The sequence below is a fragment of the Mytilus galloprovincialis genome, chromosome 13 (genome assembly GCF_965363235.1).
Source record: "Mytilus galloprovincialis chromosome 13, xbMytGall1.hap1.1, whole genome shotgun sequence".
NCBI classification, from domain to species: domain Eukaryota; kingdom Metazoa; phylum Mollusca; class Bivalvia; order Mytilida; family Mytilidae; genus Mytilus; species Mytilus galloprovincialis.
In genome coordinates this window covers 18,583,426-18,605,797 of record NC_134850.1, presented here as the reverse complement: position 1 = coordinate 18,605,797, position 22,372 = coordinate 18,583,426, and the positions used below count along the sequence as shown (strand labels likewise).

At 31.1% G+C, this 22,372-nt stretch overlaps 1 protein-coding gene across 1 annotated transcript in view; it reads right to left on the bottom strand.

The window, feature by feature from the left end:
- Positions 1 to 525: 525 nt before the first annotated feature.
- The window catches only part of LOC143057307 (cationic amino acid transporter 2-like), a 35,680-nt gene continuing 13,833 nt past the window's right edge, over positions 526 to 22,372 (bottom strand). The window contains exons 7-15 of the mRNA XM_076230605.1: positions 18,027 to 18,147; positions 15,079 to 15,301; positions 13,722 to 13,861; positions 12,509 to 12,611; positions 11,610 to 11,672; positions 8,670 to 8,830; positions 7,843 to 8,009; positions 6,937 to 7,045; positions 526 to 3,753 (exon numbers count right to left, since the gene is read on the bottom strand). Coding sequence (XP_076086720.1) covers positions 3,653 to 3,753; positions 6,937 to 7,045; positions 7,843 to 8,009; positions 8,670 to 8,830; positions 11,610 to 11,672; positions 12,509 to 12,611; positions 13,722 to 13,861; positions 15,079 to 15,301; positions 18,027 to 18,147 — 1,188 coding nt within the window. The 3' untranslated portion in view covers positions 526 to 3,652. The remainder of the gene's footprint in view (positions 3,754 to 6,936; positions 7,046 to 7,842; positions 8,010 to 8,669; positions 8,831 to 11,609; positions 11,673 to 12,508; positions 12,612 to 13,721; positions 13,862 to 15,078; positions 15,302 to 18,026; positions 18,148 to 22,372) is intronic.

The window sequence follows — 22,372 nt, the reverse complement described above, 5'->3', positions numbered from 1 at the left end:
GTACTGTTTGTTTAATTTTTTTAATTTTTTGCCATTTTTTGACATTTTCAAATGTCCCTTTGTTATCTTTCACCTCTTTTGTGTGATTTAATTCAAATTGTTTCATGTGAATCTATCACCATATTCTAATAATTTAATTTTGGATGTAACGCATCTTCTGATTGACTGGCGTTATTTTGTTATGAGCCCATAGACATAATTTAGTCGTGTGACTGTGAAGTCATCAACGTTTTTCATGGTTTTTTACGGTTTAAAATGGAATTTAGAATTAATTTTAAGAAATGACTGTAATATTTTTTCTGTCTATTCGAAATAACATAAAAAATGTGGTGCACACTGTTAAATAACCTGCTACGCGCATTATTCAATGTGCACCAAATTTTTAATGTTATTTCTTCATAGACAAAAAAAATATTACAGTCATTCCTTAATTGCTTTTTCATTTTTTTTTTTTATTAAACCTGATATATCTTGAATGCATGTTTATTCAATTGCATTCTCTCAATAAAATAATGAAGAACTAAATAGCAATTTAAAAAGATTTATTTAACAATGTTCTCATCACAGATATTCTTAAATAAATAATATATTTAAAATAGACTTTAAAAGGAAGCTTCTCTCTGGTGCACTATTGGTCTTGTATACATGCATTCTTAAAATTCATAAAATTAACCTTAAATCTTACATGTTTCTAAAAAAGTCTATTTGCATATTCAATTACTGATTTGGTTCTACTACATACTTTTAGCACAAGTTGTTTCCCTTTTCAAATTGTTGACTGGTTTTACACTTCAGGATGTACTTAGGTGAGGTTTTGGAATTTGTGTTGGATGTTCAGACTCATTGGTGTTTTTCCATTCGAAACGAGGTAAAATATTTTGCCCCATAACACGCATTTTTCTTTTCATATAAGACATAATAGCTCATGTAAGGTAATTTGCCAAAATTTAAGCAGATTCTTGATTTTTTTCTTTTGATTTGAGACCCAAATAATACCAATGCAAATATAAATTTAAGGTAAAAATCAGAGTTAGCCTTTTCCCGCCATATTTTAAAAATCAAATATCTCGAAAATGAGTTCCATGACCTATCAAAATATTTAGCTTATTTTTTTCCTTAACTTATGCTCTTCTCGTTTATAGTATCAATTTTAATTTCTTGATTTTATTAATTTCACCTAATTACATCCTTAACATAATGTGCTGCTGCCCATACAAAGCATGATAAGTTCAAAGTGATAGATAAGGTTTAAATTAATTTTCAAGAAGATTCGTAAAACTAAGATTATGCACAGATAAATTTTGGCATTTCCAGTAGCTCACCATTGTCAACAAAAATGTATGTCCCTCCTTAGGGAAGCATCTCTTTAAAAAATAAATTTCTTATTATACGGTCAATTACGGAACTGTTAAAAAGACTATTAATGTAAAGGTTTGGTCACCGTGTTTTATTTAGATTTATTTTTGTATCTCAAGTTTGTTATTTGTATGTATTAAAGACCACATGGACGCCAAAAGAGCACCTTCCTTTTAAATCAGTTTGTTTTCTATCTTAACAAAAGTATGAATAACAAGACTTCCATCATTGCATCTTGCCTTACATAATAAATAATACAATTTAATATCTGAAAAATTAACAAAGAAAAAATAACAGTATCATGATTTACTGTAAATTCAGAAGCTTTTGCATGAAATGATTATCATGATCACTGTGATTGCTGAATAACTGACAAAAATGAAAATTTTGCGAAATGCTTTCAAAATTTTAAATGAGATATCGAGTTCTTATTTTTGCGAAGAATATGCTGCTTAAAATTAAAAAAGATTGCAAAAGTTTCTGAATTTACAGTAAGAGCACCCAGTTCAATATTACATATAACTTGATAAGTTTAGTTTAAAATTATGAAGTTTTACAATAAAAATTAATTTACAAAATGATTAAGATTCATAATGACATGATTTTGTTGTTTCTTTATCCTAAAAATTAATATAACTAACTGGTTTTCAGATTCTCCATTTAAAATGTAAATAAGAGTAACAGGAGCATTTTTTAGGCTAAAATTAAATATCTGTAAATGAATAACTTTCTAATATCATCTTCATTTGAATAATAGTGTAATAAAATAAATTATATGTTCCCTCATTAGGGAAACAAATTCTACCATTTTATCCAGTAGATTATAATAGCTATCAATTTATCCTTCAGCTTGGACTGACATATTTGTCTATTAAACAGATTTGTATAACATATATATTGATAAACATGTAGACCCTGAAAGTTTTAAGAAGGCACTAAATCATCAGTCATATAAAAAATAAAATTTTGTGAAAATACAATTTGACAATCATCAGTGTTGTCCCTATAGTCTTTAATGTGATGCTGAATACAGGATTTCATGGTTTTGTTAGCATACAAGCTAGTATATATTTGTTGAGGGGCCAGCTAAAGGACGCCCCTGGGTGCGGGAATTTCTCGCTACATTGAAGACCTGTTGGTGACCTTCTGCTGTTGTTTTTTCTATGATCGGGTTGTTGTCTCTTTGACACATTCCCCATTTCCATTCTCAATTTTATTATAGGAAATTTTTTATTCTGTGAAAATTTATTTCGTGGTTAACCTTTACCAATGAATGCATGAAAATTGGTACTCCATGATTGATAATGAATCCATAGTATATTTGTTGGTTGGGGGCACTGATAGTTAACTCATTACTGATTATGATAATAGTAAATGTGCATGCATCCCTTTATCAGAAATACTTTATGCAAATGAAGGAATATATGTCCTTAAACAATAATATAACATCTGATATGCAAGATAAAGGAAATCATATGTGTTATGAATTCTTGTGCAAATATATGAATTATTAATTTAACAGATATGGAATTAAGTAGAGTCTACTATTAAAGCTCTTAAAAGTATTAAACAACATCATAGAACATTATAATTTATGACTATAGTTGCTGTCAGCTGAAATTCGTAGCGGTTATCAGTAAAAATAATCTAAACTATCAATCGTGTTCAGTCGAGATATAGTTTTTCACATTCCATTCATAAATCGCAAAAAGAAAAAACACTACTGACCTACCTATTAAGTGATTGCACTGTAATAATCCTGAACTTCACATTATTAGATGATTTTTACCGATAACCGCTACGAATTTCAGCTGACAGCGACTATATATACACTAAGAAATTTCTAGAACACAACTAACATGAAATAAAATGAAGAAATTGTGTACATTTATTTTTTGTGAATACTTGACTACATGAAATACTGCATTGAATTGCACAAACTAATTTACGAGCAAATTTAGATTTGTGGCTGTAAAATTTATGATTGATGTTGGCAAGTATTATTCAAAAACCTTTCATATTATTCTCCTCTATTGCAGGTCCAAATTTTGTCAAATCAAAACAGACATAAAAACAAATTAAATGTATGAGAAACAATAACAAAACATGATTAAATAAAATCTACAATAAAATTTGGCAGCATTATTGCATTATGTTCGCAATATTAATAACAGTCTTTTTTTAAATTATCAAATCTTATATTCAAAGAGATGATCATGATGCTATAAAAAAATACAATTTTAAAATCTGTATAAAAAATATACAATTTTGGCACAACCTTTATATTGTAAATGATTTAATCCTCATGATCAGATGTTTCTTCTAACAATGGAACACTCTGCCCACTTTTGCCTTCTGAACTGTTTCGTATTCCATATCCAAAATATATAGCAAAACCTATAAAAAGGGAAAAGAAAATAGGCATAAAAGATAATATCAATTAAATAGAGGAGGGTTGGGCACTCACAAACATTTTTAACTCTGTATGTGCCTATCCAAGTTAAGAGCCTGTAATTCAGTCTTTTTGGGTTCATTTCTGCCATATTTTTTGTGTGCATGTTTTTGCAGTTAATCTGCATTATGCGAGCACCCTAGATTTTTGGTCTACCCAATAAATGCTGAAATACTTGCCATTGTTATTATCTAGCTGGCTACTATGTTATATATAACTAATTGAACACTTTTTTAATACTTTTAATTCTGGATTACAAAAAACATGACTAGAAAAACCTTAAATGATCGTCGAATCACCCAAAACTTTTGAAGTTGCACATAGGAAGTAGTGCTCATTAGGAATTCTTATGTAGTTTATTATCGCCTGTGCTTTTGGCTAAGATGTCAAAAAACAATTGTATGAAATATTTAATCGCCGAAATTTTTTTAAGACAAGAAGTTTAGATTTCCCAAATGGCAAAAGTCGTAGGAATATTGTTTGTCGTCAATACGTAGTACAATTACGTCAGTAGTCTATTATATAATAAGTTCAACTGTTCATGCTGTTGGCGGCAATTTCAAATTAGAAGTCGAAATACGTATCTTTTCAATTTGGAGGCAGGGGTTCAAATTAGCGGTGGTCCGAGGTCCGCGACCTTCCACTTTTGACTTGGTTACTAGCCACGCCCGACGGGCCTTCCACTCTGAGACAACTATATCACAGTTATAGTAGTCTCAGTTCCACTTGAAAGAAAATAAAAAAATAGCTTTACAAACCTTTTCGCCAAAGTCTCAAAATAAACGATCTCAAAACTTATTTTAATCATTATTATTCATGACAGCGATGTCAATGTTGTTCAATCGCTAGCTATATACAGAAAACCGCCGACAAAAAATGTGTAAAGACGAGTAAAATCGTATCTGACTGACAAAAACAACATTATAACACAATGACCATGGCTGCCGTGAAAAGACAATTACAATTTTGGATCCGATTCCGGAAGCGGATAAGGGTAATTCCGGGTTTTTGGCGAATCCAGGCAGGTGACAAAATACATCTATGCATGGTAAATGAATATAAACACTAGAATTGAAAACCAAAAGATATATGTAAAAGAAAGAAAAAGCAGAAAATATTTTAAACAGAAACTCAAAATTACTTTTGACAAATTTTAATGTCAAAATCCAATACAATGTGACAGCTGGGAACAGTATATCTAAACAATATATATGTTTCTGGTCACAGTATAAATTTTCTTTATCAGTGATAAATGTTGATAATGCATGTAAGATGCTTTTAAAGTGTAAACATATTACTGCAATTTTGAAGGGGTATTTTTTTTCTCAATTTTGAAGGGTCAGTTAAAGTAGCTGAAAGATTCTCACTTTATTTTCACAAATAACTACCTGAATGTAAGCAAATCATATGATATATAGGTGGCGTCCTTTGGGCCACTCTACACCCTCCTGTTTGATAACTTTGAAACGGATGAGATCCCCACCTCTCAACCATATACATTCATGTATGGGACTATATATATAACTAATCAAATGAAATATAAGGGGAGTCCACGGGGTGACCCACCCCCTCCTGTTTGGGATTTTACGAAACGGTCGAGATCCCCACCCCTAAACAATAAATGGGTCAATATAACTAATTAAATGAAATATAGGGGGAGTCCCCCTACCCCCTTCTGTTTGAGAACTTGGAAACCGATGAGATCCCCACCCCTAAACCATATATATTCATGTATGGGACAATATAACAAATCATTTACATTTACTATGGGCAGGTCAGTCATACCTCACCTTTGATCCTTGTAGTAGTGAACATTTGTCTGATTTGTGTTGCATAACTATTGTACTAAAGAACACATACTCAGTTTTCTTTACAGGCAAACCAGTCCATTCATACTATTACATGTTCGTACTAAGTCAACACATACTACTAACAGTCAACTAAAACCAAAGTTAACTACCAACTAGAACAACTACAATCATTGCAAACTTGTACCACTGCAGACTCACCATAAAAATATACATTTATATATTCATTGCTATTGAAACCTTGATAACATATAAATTATTTGCCTTAATAATTAATTCATTAGATAAACATAAATGTACAATATATGAATGTTTAATGCCACATCAGAGGCGGATTTAGAGGAATTTTCAGTGCCCCCCCCCCCCCTTTCCATTTTTGAGAAAAAATTTGGTTGATTATATAGGGAATCACTGAAGCATGACTGGAGCAGGTCCCCTGTTAGGCAGGCAGTGGGCCCCCACTTATGAAAATTTCTGCGTTTGCCTGGTTTTTGGTTAACTGCCTCAGCGCTTACAGCGCTTTGATTTAACATTTAATTTTGATTGGGTTTTTTGTAACAGACTATACAGTATAGGTTTCGCTCATTTTAGAAGGCTGTATATTTGATTTCACACTTTTGTTTATAAAGTCTGTAAACTAAGCCTTCAATTTTTATTTGAATTTGTTACACATTTGAATTTGTGGTTCATCTGTACTAAAAAATCCCACAAAAATTGGTATCCAACAAATAATATTGAATCTACAGTATATATACTTTTTTTTCAACCTCTACTTTTTTTACAAACCCAGTATATATGGCAAATATGATCCTTTTAGTCAATTGATATGGATATGAAGTCCCCAATTATGGTAGAAAAATCAATAAAATTTTTTTTTTTTAAATCGGGAAAATTTCCCGAATTTTTCATTCTACTAATGAACTCAAAATGGTTAACTTTTTTTCAGATCTACTTCCTGTTCCGGTTTCCCCCCATTTGCACAGAAATTTACTTTCTTTTCCAGTCTTGTTTGCATGAGACTTTGTATAAAATATATATTTATCAGTCTAGTAAAATATAAGATTGGAACCCAATACAAATTCATTTTTAACAATTGTTTGATATGAAAAAAACATTACCTGTTGAAAGCGTTTCTTTTGTATACATTGAATATGACGTCATGACTTAAAAAACGTCACAGCTAAATTCCTAACAATAGAACCAAAATTGGGAACGCAATGGTGTTTCCGTTTCTTTTATTAACATGTTTGAATTAAAAAAAAAAATACATACAGACTTCGTCCCCATTCACAGGTTATGCCTGCCTCATATTAAACTCACCTACTGCCATCCATACGGCAAATCTTATCCATGTAGCTGTTGATAATTTCATCATCAAGTAGATGTTTATAAAAATACTAATCACAGGTAAAAATGGCAACAATGGAACCTGCACAAAAAAGGAATTTATTTTTAGATTGCAACTAGAAAGTACAAAGAATACCACATTGATACAACTGAATTTTTACTCAATTTGTATTTTCAGGAAGCTAAATTCCATGAATTGAAGAACCCACGAACATGTTACTTTTGTTGACAAACCATGAAAACTCATACCCATAAACAAAGTACTCACAGTATTTGACACATAAAATTATATAATTGTATGCAGTTTTTCATGAAATTGCAATACATCACTGTTTTTGTCCAGTCTTTTTTTTTTGTGCCTGTCCCAACTCAGGACCCTCTGTCCTTTTTAGTCTTGTAATTAATTTTGGAGTTTAGTATGACATCCATTTTCTTTGAACTAGTATTCATTATTGTTAAAGGGCCACCTGACACCTGCCTCTGTGTTCAAAGTTTTTTTTTCTGTGTTGAAGACCAATTGGTGGCCTTTGGCTGTTTCCTACTCCTCAGTTTGGATGTTGTTTCTAACACATTTCCCATTACCATTCTCAATTTTATTTAAAAATCCAAATAATCCATGAACACATCAATTTCTGAATTTACAGTTTTCTGTGGATTCAGTTATTTTCATGTAAGTATACCCATTTTAGTGCTTTTAGGAAAACTTGCATATTCATGGATATTTAATTTCTTGGTTTTGGCTAAGTCTGCATACATTCCTTTAGAAAATTTGCAATTCGTTTAATTTTCAAATTTGTGGTTCCCTTGTACCCACAAAATCCACGATAATTGGTATCCAACAAATATCAATGAATCCACAATTTTTGACAATTAATTTACCTTAAAATGTATAGGATCTTGGTTTTCTGGCTGGACCCATATAGAATACACCATTACAAATATAGCAATGGCAAATATTAAAGCTAAAACAATAGCCCATGGTTTACTGTCTGATATACTCTCCTCTGCTACCACCAAAATGAGACTTAAAATTACTATTAATAAAACTGAAAAAAAAAAATTAAATGAGAATAAATGGGGCTTAAAATTTCTTAATATATATTTGATTTGTTTTGGACTCCACATACCAGTACAATTTTTGTTTTCTGTTATTTCTCAGGCTATTGTTTTTCTATGAGGTATGGCTTCAAAGTTTATTATTTTGCTTTTATCAAATGTTTATAGCTTACTATACAATATGGGTGTTTAGATGCTCAACACTTAGGTCTTCGGTACATAGTTTTCTCATTGGAAATCTTGTTGTCTTTATATAAAAGCGTTTGATTTATAAATAATCAATCACTTAAGAATGTTCAAAGCATGTCTTTATACAAGAGTTCTCTAAATTAATAAGGAGCCTTGTAAATTCAGAAATTTGTGCATAATTTTTTTTTGGCAATTTTAAAATGACACAACTGCAAGATTTATTATAAGGATTTCAAGAAATGCTGCACAGAGAAATTGAAATAACAATTTTAACGTCAAGTTTTTTAATTTGACAATACTGCCACAGTTTTAGAAAAAAGTTGCAAAAGCTATTGCGTATTCCATGCATGACCTTATACAAGTGATTTGTAAGGGGATGGGACATGTTTCTATTGGATTTTTTATGTGTTTTATTTGAATAATTTCCAACAAACCTTTAACATTGCAATATATATATTTACCTATAATTGCTATATTATACTCTGTGATTTTTTCTGTTTCTATCGTTGGAGTCTTCTGATTTGCATCTCTTAGAAACATCTTTTTAATATAACTGCTAGTATTTTCTTTTTTCTTACTTGTGTTCCCTAATAAATGGCTTTTGGAGGAAGTATCATGTTGACTGAAATTATATCTCAAAATGTACAAATGTAAAAAATATGTGGACACAAAAAATTATCTTGCCATTTTATCTTTCCAGAAACAGAATATAAACAGTGTAAAGGTTTCTATTAATTTGACCATTTTAGTCTTAAATCAAAAGATACAGGGATGAATATATATTAAGTTGACTCTAATTGACATGTTTTGACCAACCTGGAAATTGATGTTTGAAGAATACATGTATGTCCAGTGTTTTAACTAATTGTTATTGCTACATGTCACCACCTGGTCTGCACGTAAATATGTTATATGTAACGTAGCGGTCAATTGAACAACCTTTTACAAGGTCATGATTTTCTTAATAGATATTCCCCTGTATTTATTTTATTCAATTAAATGGTGTCTTCCCGATTGTCCCACTTTTTGAAATTACAGGTAAAAAAGTAATGAAATTTTGTGGGACAATCGGGAATAAGTTTGTGGGACAATTGGGAAATTTAAATGTTGGACAATCGGGAATTGTTTTGATAGTGATTATTTTGTTTTTATAGTATGTAGCAGTTTGTTACAGGTTACTAATCAATGTAACTTGTAAAAAATATTGAGAAAGAAAAAAATGAACAAATAATATTTATATATTTTTTAAACGCATAGTTTAAAAATAGTTATTATTGACTTTGAACTAGCTGTCAGTATAATTGCGAGTACTCTTAGATCTGTACTTGCCTGTCCTAAGTCAGATGCCTGTAATTCAGTGGTTGTAGTTTGTTGCTGTGTTACATATTTGTTTTTCGTTCATTATTTGGTACATGAGTTAGGTCGTTAGCTTTTCTCGTTTAAATTGTTTTACATTTTTCATATTACTGCCTTTTAAAGCTTACAGTGGGGTATGGGCTTTGCTAATTATTGAAGGCCGTATAGCGACCTATAATTGTTTATTTCTGTGTCATTTGGTCTTCAGTGGAGAGTTGTCTCATTGGCAATCATACAACATCATTATGGAAAAGACAATAGGAATATTGGTAAAACAATCTCTAATAGTGATTATTTGAAAGGCAAATCTAGTAAAAATCTGGACAACAGCTTCGTTATCCATAACGAAAGTTGTTGATTCAGGTGAATCTAACATTGGATATTAGCAGTCTTCAAAAGCTCAGAGAATGTTGTAAAAATGTCCTCTGACTTCCCTAGTAAAATCGCAAAGGTACTAGTGGAAACATTTCTCAATCAACAATTTCGAACAGAGGCGGGAACATTTATATTGACTGTTAGATATACTGTTCCCAGATTGACGGTAGAATGTAAATGAGTAAGTTTATACCCGTTTAAATTGCATGAATTATTTCTGTATCTATTTTTAAAAAACTTCACAGAGAAAATATTATTAAAATTACGGTATTGTAATTACATTTGTTTTATAAATAACGTAACATTGTAGAAATCAGAGATATAATATTGGTTTTAAATTAAAAGTGTTTTTATCTAATGATTTAAAAAAACATATTTTTTTTTATACTTTTATAAATTAATATTTAGTTTATACTTCTATAACATTTAATATTTTGTACTTTTATATGTTCTATGGTCGGGTTGTTGTCTCTTTGACACATTCCCCATTTTCATTCTCAATCTTATACTTTTATAAAAGTAATATTTTATACTTTTATAAAAGAAATATTTAATGTGCAATAATAAATTCTTGTTTACTTAGCAAAACAAACAACAGTAACCTTGTTTATCTAAGAACATTTTACTTTATAAAATAATGTGGGACAATCAGAACTTTTCATGTGGGACAATCAGAACTCTAAAATTTAAAAAGTGGGACAATCGGGAATAAACCAATTAAATAAACATTTTGAGAATATATGATCATAAATATAAATATAAATAATATAGTTTAAGCCCATCACATTGTCACAGACATAAATGTCAAACTCAAAAGTAACATTTAAGATATACTGAACTTTCTGTCACAGTTGCATAGTTAAATTATAATGTCAATTTTTAAAATGTTAGATCTGATGTAAAATATTTATTTATCACTTAAAACAGATGGCTCATTTCAAAGCATAGACATTTTCACATATGAGGTTGAATTTTCAGAGTAAAATATGAGATTAAATTTTCTGTTTTTATGTAAACCCCCAAAAAGTCATTTATAATATAGCTTCTCAGCATGAAAAGTCAAATATTTGTTCCCAATGAAACTCAAATCATTGCACTAGAAAAACAATAGGTATGGTGTATCCAACCATGACACAATAGTGTATGTGCAGCTAAAAACACAACAAAAAGCAAAGGAACAGCACTTTTATTGCTGTTCCTCATCTCAAAGTCACAGTGAGGCATTCAAAATGGAGCCAAAAAACTCTTGCTTAATTAACTGCAAGTTCAAGACTGCCAGTAGCACCAGCTTAAGGAGGTAGACCTAGGTTAAGGGAAACAACTCTTAAAATCATCAGTACGTTTGTGTCAACCATTTTTAAAAATTTATTCTAAGCTTCTAGGTTACATAGATTATTTTCAATCTGTTTCAGGTAAATGCTTAAAATACATTGATGAACTTGACTTTTACAAACGTACTGATGATTTAAAGAGTTATCTCCCTGAACCAAGGTCTACCACCTTAATGGGAATTATTTGCAAAAAAAATAATTTGGATAGACTTTGTAAGATGAAACACCACCAAATAGGCCTGTAATATGTTGATGTTTTAATTTTACAAAGATTGCAAAAAAAATATAGCCCTTTCTAAAACGACCTCCTTTATACATTATGCATTAAATATGACTTACTCATCTCCATCTTCAATATAAACTTCAACTTTATGTTTGAATGAAAAACACTTTACTTTATATCTGAAACATATAAAAAACAAAATGATAAATATAAAGATTATCATAAATGAGTGAAATATATATCTTTAACATATTCTACTACATTTCCCGAAAAAGGTCTATCTTTAGTTTATTGTATTCATGTTTGTGTTTTTGATTCATTCATATTTGTTTGCCTATCTGAATGTACATATAATTTTGTAATCTTGAAAATGAATTTATATAAGAATATGTCTCTTTAAGATTCTTATCCCGTTTTTGCATTACCTTTTTCTTGTAGTTTTGCATAATTTTTTTTTTTTTTAATAAATATACTCTTTCTAAATTTCATGCAAATTACTGATGCAGTATGATTTGTCTCCCCTATTCAAAAAACCATTCATTAGAGATTTATTTCCAGTAAACAATTTATCAATAAAATGAGTAGAGAAATGAGACAAACATTTGTGGTATAGCTACAAACAAGGCTACTTATTAACATATATAAAAAGATTTGACAGTTAATTTTTATTTCAAATATTCATATTAAACATGTTGAAAAGCATATACCATAACTGACAATTTTTTAACAGCTAGTACAATTTATTTTGTTAAACATGTTAAACTGAGCTTGTAGTATTTCTAAATGATATAAACAATCTTTCATGTTTCCTATCCATGTTTAAAGTATTACATACTCTATAATGGTTTCATTTGATTTAAATTCTGCCCTATTTGTAATAATAAAGAGGAGATAATCAACCAATAAGAAATAAACAACATTTTATTCAAGAGATTATCTTTATATATCTCATTATTGAATAAAATGTGAATTGATTCTTAAACAATAAAAAAACATTAAACAGACCAGGTCATACCTTAAAATTAACACACAAACAGCTACTAGTGTATAAGCCAGTAGAGTTCCTATAGACATCATATCTACCAGTTCTTGTAAGTCAAATAACATTGCCATAACACCTGAAAATTAATTTGCAAAATAGATGAGCCATCACAATTTTTGAACAAGTCAATACAAAGTAAGGCATCAAAACAAAAAAATATTAAGATTCTATATGTATAACACAATTGCACAAGTTAAAGAGAGCTGTGGTGTAGTGGTTACTGCATCGGACTACTAACACAAAGGTTCCTGGTTCGATTCCCGTTTGGGATGAAAATTTCAGGAACTCAATTTTTGGCTCTCCCTTGACACCATCTGCGAGTATGGTCTTGAGGAAACAATGATAGTCCGTCGGAAGGGGACGATAAATTGCTGACCCATGTTAAGAGAGAGCCATATCTCTTGCACATTAAAGACACCCTTGTAGATTTCAAAAAAGAGTAGGCTAATGCCGCTACAAGGCAGCACTCGCATTCGCAAAGTGGAAAGGGATTAATATAAGTTGCAAAACTTGTTTCCAAATCCACTATAAATAAATATGTTTAAACTAAAAGCTAAAACACAGTTTTACATCTACAGGCATAACAATGAAATTAAAGTAGAAATAGGGAATGTGTCAAAGAAACAAAAACCCTAACAAAGAGCATACAACAGCCAAAAGCCACTAATGAAATCTTCAATGAGGGTTGATGGCTATGAAAATTTTAGTACATGTAGCATTTTATTGAATGAATTTTCAGGCCTAGACCATATTAATATGACAGAAATAGACCAAAATACTGAGCTTGATTTACAACATGCTATTTCCTGGCCATTCATAGGAAGACATTATAATCCCTCTACTCAGACAGGCAAGCAGCAAATACCAATTTTAAAGGTTTGACCCCGTCTGGGTTTGAATGCATAACTTGCATAAATATTTATTCATTTAATCACCTTTCGATGAGACCACTAAGATGGAATTTATAATGTCATATAATATCAAACAGAATTAACCCCACCACATTATGTATGTGCCTGTCCTAAATCAAGAACCTATAATTCAGAGGTTGTCCTTTGTTACTGTGTTACATATTTGGTTTTCATTCATTTTTTGTAAATAAATTAGGCCATAAGTTTTCTAGTTTGAATTGTTTTACATTCGACATTTCAGGGTTTTCATATCTTCATTTTATATTAAATCGTACCTGCCAGTAACCCTGAGATGAACGTGGCTATTAATGGAGTCTGAAATCTCTTGCTGACAGTAGATAAGAATCTGAATACTAATCCATCTGATGCCATGGCATATATCACTCTTGGTAATGGAAACATGGCTCCAAGTAAACTACAAAATAGATCTAAAGCTTAACAATGTTTGTTTAAAGGCATATGAAACTTCAAATTACGATATGTTTTCTGTATGCCGTGAACTCTGCGTGACCTTTCTCGTAAAAATCCTGTGATTGCAATAGGCATGGATGTTATACATGTACTCAATATCAATGCTTCTTTGTTGATTGTTTACTAAGGTGCCAATTGGTAAGCTACGGCTTCAAAACACGACAATTAATTAGCTGCCATATTTTCAAATCATAACAGACAAAGATAAAAAAAAAATTACGATTATATGATATGGATGTGTAAAAAATGATAAAATCATGCACAGAAAACAAGTTTATGATATTGTAAATTCAGAAATTATTGCATGCATTTATTATTGCAATTTTGTCATTTAAAACTTAAATGCAATTTAAATTTTTACGATTTTGAGAAAAGTCCTGCTTAATTCAGATAAAATATTACAAAATGCGAGTTTTAATTATTGCGTTTATAATTCTGTCGCATTATTCGCAAAAATAAAAACCTCGCAATAATTTCTGAACTTACAGTATATACATGCATTGGTTCAAGAATTGGATAACTATTATTTTTCACCATTCACTCCATTCATATGACTCTAATTGGACATGAGTATACAATTTGATGATATGATTTAAAATTGATATCATAAAAAAATTGTAAGTTTTCCTTGTAAATAGGCCAACTGAAATAACCCAGCCACAGTCTGTATGTGCCTGTCCCAAGTCAGAAGCCTGTATTCAGTGGTTGTCATTTATAATTTATTTTTTTCATTATTGTTTCGTACATAAATCAGATTTAGTTTCTCATTTAAATTGTTTTACATCTGTCATATGGAGCCTTTTATAGCTTTCTATGCAGTATGAGTTTTTCTCATTGTTGACAACCATACGTTGACCTATAGTTGTTAACTTATAATATTTTGTCTCTGATGGAGAGTTGTTTAACTGCATGGTAATCATACCACATCTCCTTAGGGCTGTTCCAGAAAATACTATATGTCTCCCCCAAGGGAAGGCAACTTTTTTTACAATTTTATATGGGTGGTTGTAATTGAAATACCAAAATGCAATAGGGATGTTGTTTTAATTTATTTTGTTTAGGTGGGGGGAGGGGTTAAAAAAACATCCATCCCTTGGGGGAAATACTATTTTCTGGAACAGCCCTTATTAGTATATTGTCTTCTGATAACTTTACACTTACCTTGTGGAAAGACCACAAACAGCACCAACAGCAATAACATATTTAGCCACATCCCATCCTACATCATGGAACACCTCCGGTAATGGTGCATCACTGTCAAGATCATAATAAGGCCACATCAAGGTCAATATTATAGACATTCCAGTATATGCCAGGAAAATAGTAAATAATGACACAACAATACTGATTGGTATAGCTTTTTGTGGATTCTTCGCTTCTTCTCCTGTAATTAGGAAAAAATGGGGAATGTGTCAATTGGAAAAAGATGATGCCCATACATGCATAAGTGTATACAGAGATATATATAACAGAAAACAAGAGTGCACACACTGAAATGTCTCGCCTTCTTTACTAATCATTGATATTATGTTGATAGTCCTAAGTATAAAGCTTTATTACAACTGTCACATAAACTTAACATTAACCAAGTAGCTAAACAAAGACCAATGAACCATGAAAATGAGGTCAAGGTCAGATGAACCATGCCAGGCAGACATGTACAGCTAACAAAGCTTCCATACAACAAATATAGTTGACCTATTACTTATTATAGTTTAAGAAAAATAGACCAAAACACAAAAACTTAACACTGTGCAATGAACCGTGCAATTGAGGTCATGGTCAAATAAATCTGCGGGACTGACATATAGATCATAATATATTTCCATACACCAAATATAGCTGACCTTTGGCATATAAAATTACATAAAAAGACCAAAACTTAAAAACTTAATTTTGACCACTGAACCATGAAAATGAGGTCAAGGTCAGATGACATCTGCCCGCTAGACATGTACACCTTACAATCATTCCATACAACAAATATAGTAGACCTATTGCATAAAGTATGAGAAAAACAGACCAAAACACAAAAACTTAACTATAACCACTGAACCATGAAAATGAGGTCAAGGTCAGATGACACCTGCCAGTTGGACATGTACACCTTCCAGTCCTTCTATACACCAAATATACTAGCCCTATTGCTTATAGTATCTGAGATATGGACTTGACCACCAAAACTTAACCTTGTTCACTGATCCATGAAATGAGGTCGAGGTCAAGTGAAAACTGTCTGACGGGCATGAGGACCTTGCAAGGTACGCACACACCAAATATAGTTATCCTATTACTTATAATAAGAGAGAATTCAACATTACAAAAATTCTGAACTTTTTTTTCAAGTGGTCACTGAACCATGAAAATGAGGTCAAGGACATTGGACATGTGACTGACGGAAACTTCGTAACATGAGGCATCTATATACAAAGTATGAAGCATCCAGGTCTTTCACCTTCTAAAATATAAACCTTTTAAGAAGTTAGCTAACGCCGCCGCCGTAGCCGCCGCCGTAGCCGCCGCCGGATCACTATCCCTATGTCGAGCTTTCTGCAACAAAAGTTGCAGGCTCGACAAAAATGACACTTCCCAAATTGGTATTGTATCTATGTTTTGTGGTAATAAGCATAATGTGTATAAGATTCATTACATTTGGTTGAGGCAAATTAATGTAAGTAAGAGAGTGGAAACCAAATAATTCAGCAATATTTCCATTCATGAAGGGGCATAACCCATGAAAGGTAAAAATGACACAGCCCAAATTCAAACCTGATTTGTTTTTTGGTAATAAGCATTGATTTTAAGTTACATAATAACATTTTGTTAAGGCAAACTATGTTAGAGAACAGAAACCAATTTTGGGACGTATGGACACACAAGGGTAACTGAATGCACCCCTTTGCTACAGCAGGGGCATAAAAACTCTGAGTCTCAATATAAAATAAGGAAATGTGGTATGATAAAAATGTCAAATCGGCTTTATTGTTGATGCCACTAGAAACAAATTATCTGCTTTCTCTTCCAAAGCACCATATCATACCCCTGGGGTATTTAGTTTTCAGTTTTGTCTTTAATATCAAAGGCTGACATTATTTTTTTTAATTTTTACCAAGGCTTATGGTATTGTTTTACTTTGAATTCTGGTTTAAAATAAATTTTCTGAAGTTCTGAACCCAGTCAAATTTTGTAATTAAACTAACAGTAAAATATATTGCAAACACAATATCAGGCTTTTCAAAAGTATACTGTGAAAGTACTTTTACTCGTCAGATACCAATTTTCGTTGTTTTCGTGGATAGCTTTATCAACGAATTAAAGTGTCCGACGAAATAAAACAACATTGTCCAAATTAAGACATCGAAAAATCTCCATAGGTAGGTTGTTTGACTACTGATATGATCTAGAGAATACATTAAACAATGTCAAATCTGAGAATACTTTAATAGCAGTCACTGAACTACAACCACATGCAGGATTATACCCATTTAATCTTGCATAACCTAGACTCTACAACGTTTGATCTTTTAATTCTCATAAAAATATTTTTGATAGATGAAAGTCAGATATCCGGTATTTATATGCTAGTATGATAAAGTGTTCATTTTATATCCTCATAGTTCTCGTACATATGGGAAATATTTATTGCATGCTGGGCTTGATTTTGATGAGAATTATTTGACAATTCAAGATACGTTTAAAGCATTTATTTAGGTTACTATTTTCTTAAGGTGACATGTTTATGGCCTAATTAACACCTTTGATGGTCTTTAATCTGTTGATCACTTTATCATGGGTTAATTAGTGTTATCACTACAATTTACACAGGGCAATGTTTACTTTGAAATTTCCTACAATCCAGACTATTTGTAACCTAGCTAGCTTTAACTTTAAATTTTTTTTTTTTAGAAAAGTAAAATCCACAAATTTAAAAACCCACGAATATGTAGATATTGCTCAAACCACGAAAATTGATACTGACGAATTAAAGTACTTTCACAGTACTTAACTTCCATATCAAATTAACTGGGAACAGCCTATACTTAACCTTGAGATTTTAAATGTCTTGTTGTGTAGATGTCAAATCGCAAAATTCATCCTTTTAAACTAACCTGTCGTTGCTATACAATCAAACCCAACAAAGGCATAAAAACAGGTAGCTGCCCCTGCCATCATTCCAGAGAACCCATAAGGCATAAATCCTCCTTTCCCATAAACTGTAGTGTTACCAATCTGCAAATATAGAGCAAAAACAGAGATATATATATGTAGGACTCATATCTATGGTGGGTTCCAGATCTATGGCAGATTCCTAATCTATGGTTAATATGACGCCATGTCATCCCAAATCTATGGCGGATTTTCTAGATTTCTAATCTATGGCAGATTTTTTAGATTCCTAATCTATGGCTGATTTTTTGTTAGAACTCTAATTTATGGCAACTTTTTAATTTCCCAATCTCTGGCAATTATTTTAGTTTTCTAATTATGGCGGGTTTTCTGCACAGGTCTAACAATTCAGTACATATCTGACTAATGATTTCGATGTTAAAATGTCCGTCCAAAGAAAGCAAAAGAGCTGCTTTAAAGTTTGTATATCTATTTGAGCGTTAGATGATATAAATATTTTGTAAATGATGACAATTTAAGTCCTGTAATGAACATTGACTCGCTTCAAACACGTGACTTTCAAAAAACAAATCCATAGTTCTCCAACAGTAAACAGACTCATTCGACATATTGATAGCCAAAAATAAAATTAATATCTATTAGAAATCTATGACATATTTATTTTTTCCGTATCTGAAAAAAGATTATTTGCCACAATAGTACTGGTAGTCCCTGTTACATAGCTGACAATATACTTTTCGTTATGTTACATATAAAATAAAATAGAAGAGAGATACAAAAAAATAACATGAAAACAGCAAAAAGCAAACCAAAATGCACAGTAACAACTTGTATAATTAAGGGTGAAGACAACATAAGGAACACCAGAAGAGAAAACATTAGGCCTGAAACAAACACAATTCTCAAATATTATTTGTTTATGGATAAGGGCCATTGCAAACTTGCTTAAATTCCATCTTTTTCTTTTCTATCTGTATTATGCATTGTATAACAAAACCGTCCCCCTTAGCGGCAGCTTCAACCCTACATGACGTTATTTAATTGTGACGGAAAATTGCGTAATTTCAAAATCTGCCATAGATTTGGAGAAAACAAAAACCTGCCATAGATTTGTTATTTGTTCGGCGTTTGTGACATCATATTTACCATAGATTAGGAATTTGCCATAGATCTGGAACCCGCCATAGATTTGAGTCCTACATATATAATAGTATTTCTAAAATGCCATTTAAGAGAATCCAAAAAGCTTTAAACATTCTCCTTTCCCATAAACTGTTGAGTTACCAATCTGCAAAGATAGGGCAAAACAGGGATATATTATAATAACTTATTTTAAGTTCAGCAACATGAACCCCACCAAAAACCCAATGTTATAAAATTAAGGGCTCAGTACAAAATTAATTACCTTATTTCTCCCTAATAAATCCTTTCTTCTAAATTAATCAATTATCCCCCCTTTAAATTTTTGCTACACTTTCTACTTTTTAAAAGTAAAAAATTTCTTTCAGACTTTCAATACGCTGATTACTTAGGTTCTAGCAAATACAGTTGTATTTTTAATTTTAAAATACAGCAAATCAAAATCCAGGTAAGTTGTTTGGTTTCTGGAACATAAGCTGCATATAACGTATAACTTTTATAATAAACATGCATCTGCAGTAGTTACTAGTAGGTCCAGACAGGACATAGAGTTGCAGATACTTAAAACTAAAATTCCTTGATGTATTCGGGTTTGTATTGTACTCAGAGTAGTCTCATTTTATGATGTAAACATGGCTAATAATACTTTTTAATTCCTTTTGATGAACAGTATTAAAAAGAAACAGACCAGTTAAACTTAAACATTTAGTTGACCCAAGGATTTGTACAGTGTCACTATAAAAATCCTTGGTTTACCTAAATGATCCTAAATGCTTCCTAAATTGGTTTTTTTTTTTTGCTTTTTTTTTGGTAGTTTTGTAATCATTCGGCTAAGAGTTATGACATTGCATGTTTAGTAATATGTAATAGCAATCATCAAAATGTATTAAAGGTAGATTTAAAAGGTTTAAGCCCCTAATGCAGCTTTATTTATGATATAAAATGCAGTACAATTTCGTCACATAAGGAATTATCTCCCCTGAATTTGTGTCATATTGTAATTTTTTTTTAAAAACAATGCTGTATTTTTCTGATAAAAAACATATTTTACAGAGTAAGAAAACATGTTTTAACATCTATGTTGACAGTTTGATATATATTTTTATAATAGATTATACTGCTTTTGTAAGTGATTTTATATAATTAAACCAGGGTGCATTATGCACTACAAGGTTTTAAGTCTACATTGAACATCCAATTAAATTAGATTGACCAAAAATCGCGCGGATTTACCAAATAGAAACATTTTTGACCTGTCAATAAAAAGACAGTACAGTTGAAAGTAAATAAAAGTAATTGACAACTAATGAGCTTGATGCTTTTTATTTTCTGAAACTTTGGTTTTAGTAAATGTGTCATTTGTGGTTTAGGGGCATCGTCACTTCCATTCAAATGTTGTCGAGTGAGTGGTAGGAAAACTATGGAAAACTATAATGTAGGTCTTTATTCTTTATTCAGCAAATTGAATTATCATAATTGACAATCAGCACTGCTGTCATTAGTAAATTGTGATTATATAAGTACCTACAGAACAACCATTATTTCTAGTTGATCTTGCACAATGACGATCACTAAGACGCTTAATGAACATTAATAGTGCAGGGGAACAGGCGATCCCCTCTATCTGGTAAAGGCATGCATAATTGACGAGATTTTTCCGGTGAAGGACAAACTCGAAAGTGGTCATTTGGAAACTTAAGATATTTTTAGCTGCACTGTACATGCAAAATCAGATGACTTTAAAAAAAGAGCCAAAATGGCAAATTTTCTTCTTTTCTTTTTATACATATTTTGATTTTATATTGTGACATGTCAAAATCAAATATGTTTAATTTTAAAACTTATCAAACTGAATCACTTGAGGATTTATTTCCATAAAAAGGAGTAGGTCCGGTAAGGGCCGATTTTGGCCTCAAATTTCAAGTTCATCTAACGAAAGATGTTGGACACTTTTTAAACACTAAAGTGTCTATTTCAATTGATTCAATTAGTTTATGTGAAAGATTTTAACTGATTTAGTCATTAAAAACGCTCCAATTCAAGCTTAAATATGAAAAATATATCAAATATGCCAAAAAAACGTCACTTTTCAGATGTTTTTTGTCAAAAATGAAAGTGGCCGCATCCGTGTTCATCCTCAACCTTTATATATGTAATGTATAATCATAAAATACAACTTACATTTCAATATTATGCATGAACACGAATGCGGCCACTTTCATTTAAGATGGAAACCGTCTAAAATTTAACTAAAATGCTTAAATTATGAAGATTTTAGCAATTTAGCATGACTTTGTGATGCTAGTATCCAATATATGTGCATTTTATTGTAAAAAACAGCCCATATTTATGTAGCAGAATCATTCTACTTTCCAGTAAATAGCTTAAAGATTACCTTTTCACAATTTTGTAAAACTGCTATATTTTGGGGCCAAAAAGGGGTCTTACTGAACCTACTCCTTTATAATAATTGTTAAATTATTTGTATTGAATAATGTTATTTCACAAAAAGCTTTGAAAATCAGGTAATACCATTTCTCTAACTTTTGCACTATTTTCACATTTCTTGATCAGTGTGAGAAAAATATTTCTCCTCACTTGTGAAAAATATGTTTTCGGCAAATGATTGGTCGACATTTTATTGTGACGTTAAATTTTCTTGGTTTCTTCTGAATTTTCCTGTTGTGAGGTCATGAAAAAAGGCGACCATGCCTGATGACGCCACATAAAAAGTACACAGCTTTGTTTAAATCTTTGGAAAAGAAGGATAAAAATCATTAGAAAAACAGATTCCACCACTATAACTCGTGTATTACGATATTTCTCCACTCTCAACAGTTAAATAATTTCTGATTAATTTCTGAAGTTGTCAGAAGAAAATTGAAAATAGAAAATTGCAGTATTATACAAAATCGACATTTCCTTATTTGTTTTATCATATTCCAGTGATATATTAATAGATTATTATTGGTCATCTCAATGAGATGGATTTTCTCGCTTGAGCTGGTACAGCAAAAGTGAGAAAAGCAATTGAGTCAAGATGGTAAATAATCTATTAATACATGTATATCATTCACTATATGTTACCTTGATAATATGACAACATTTTCAATTTCATTGACAATGGCATGTGCGCTCTTAGTTCTAGTGACAATTTTTCATATGGCTTGATCTTGTGTGCTGAGAA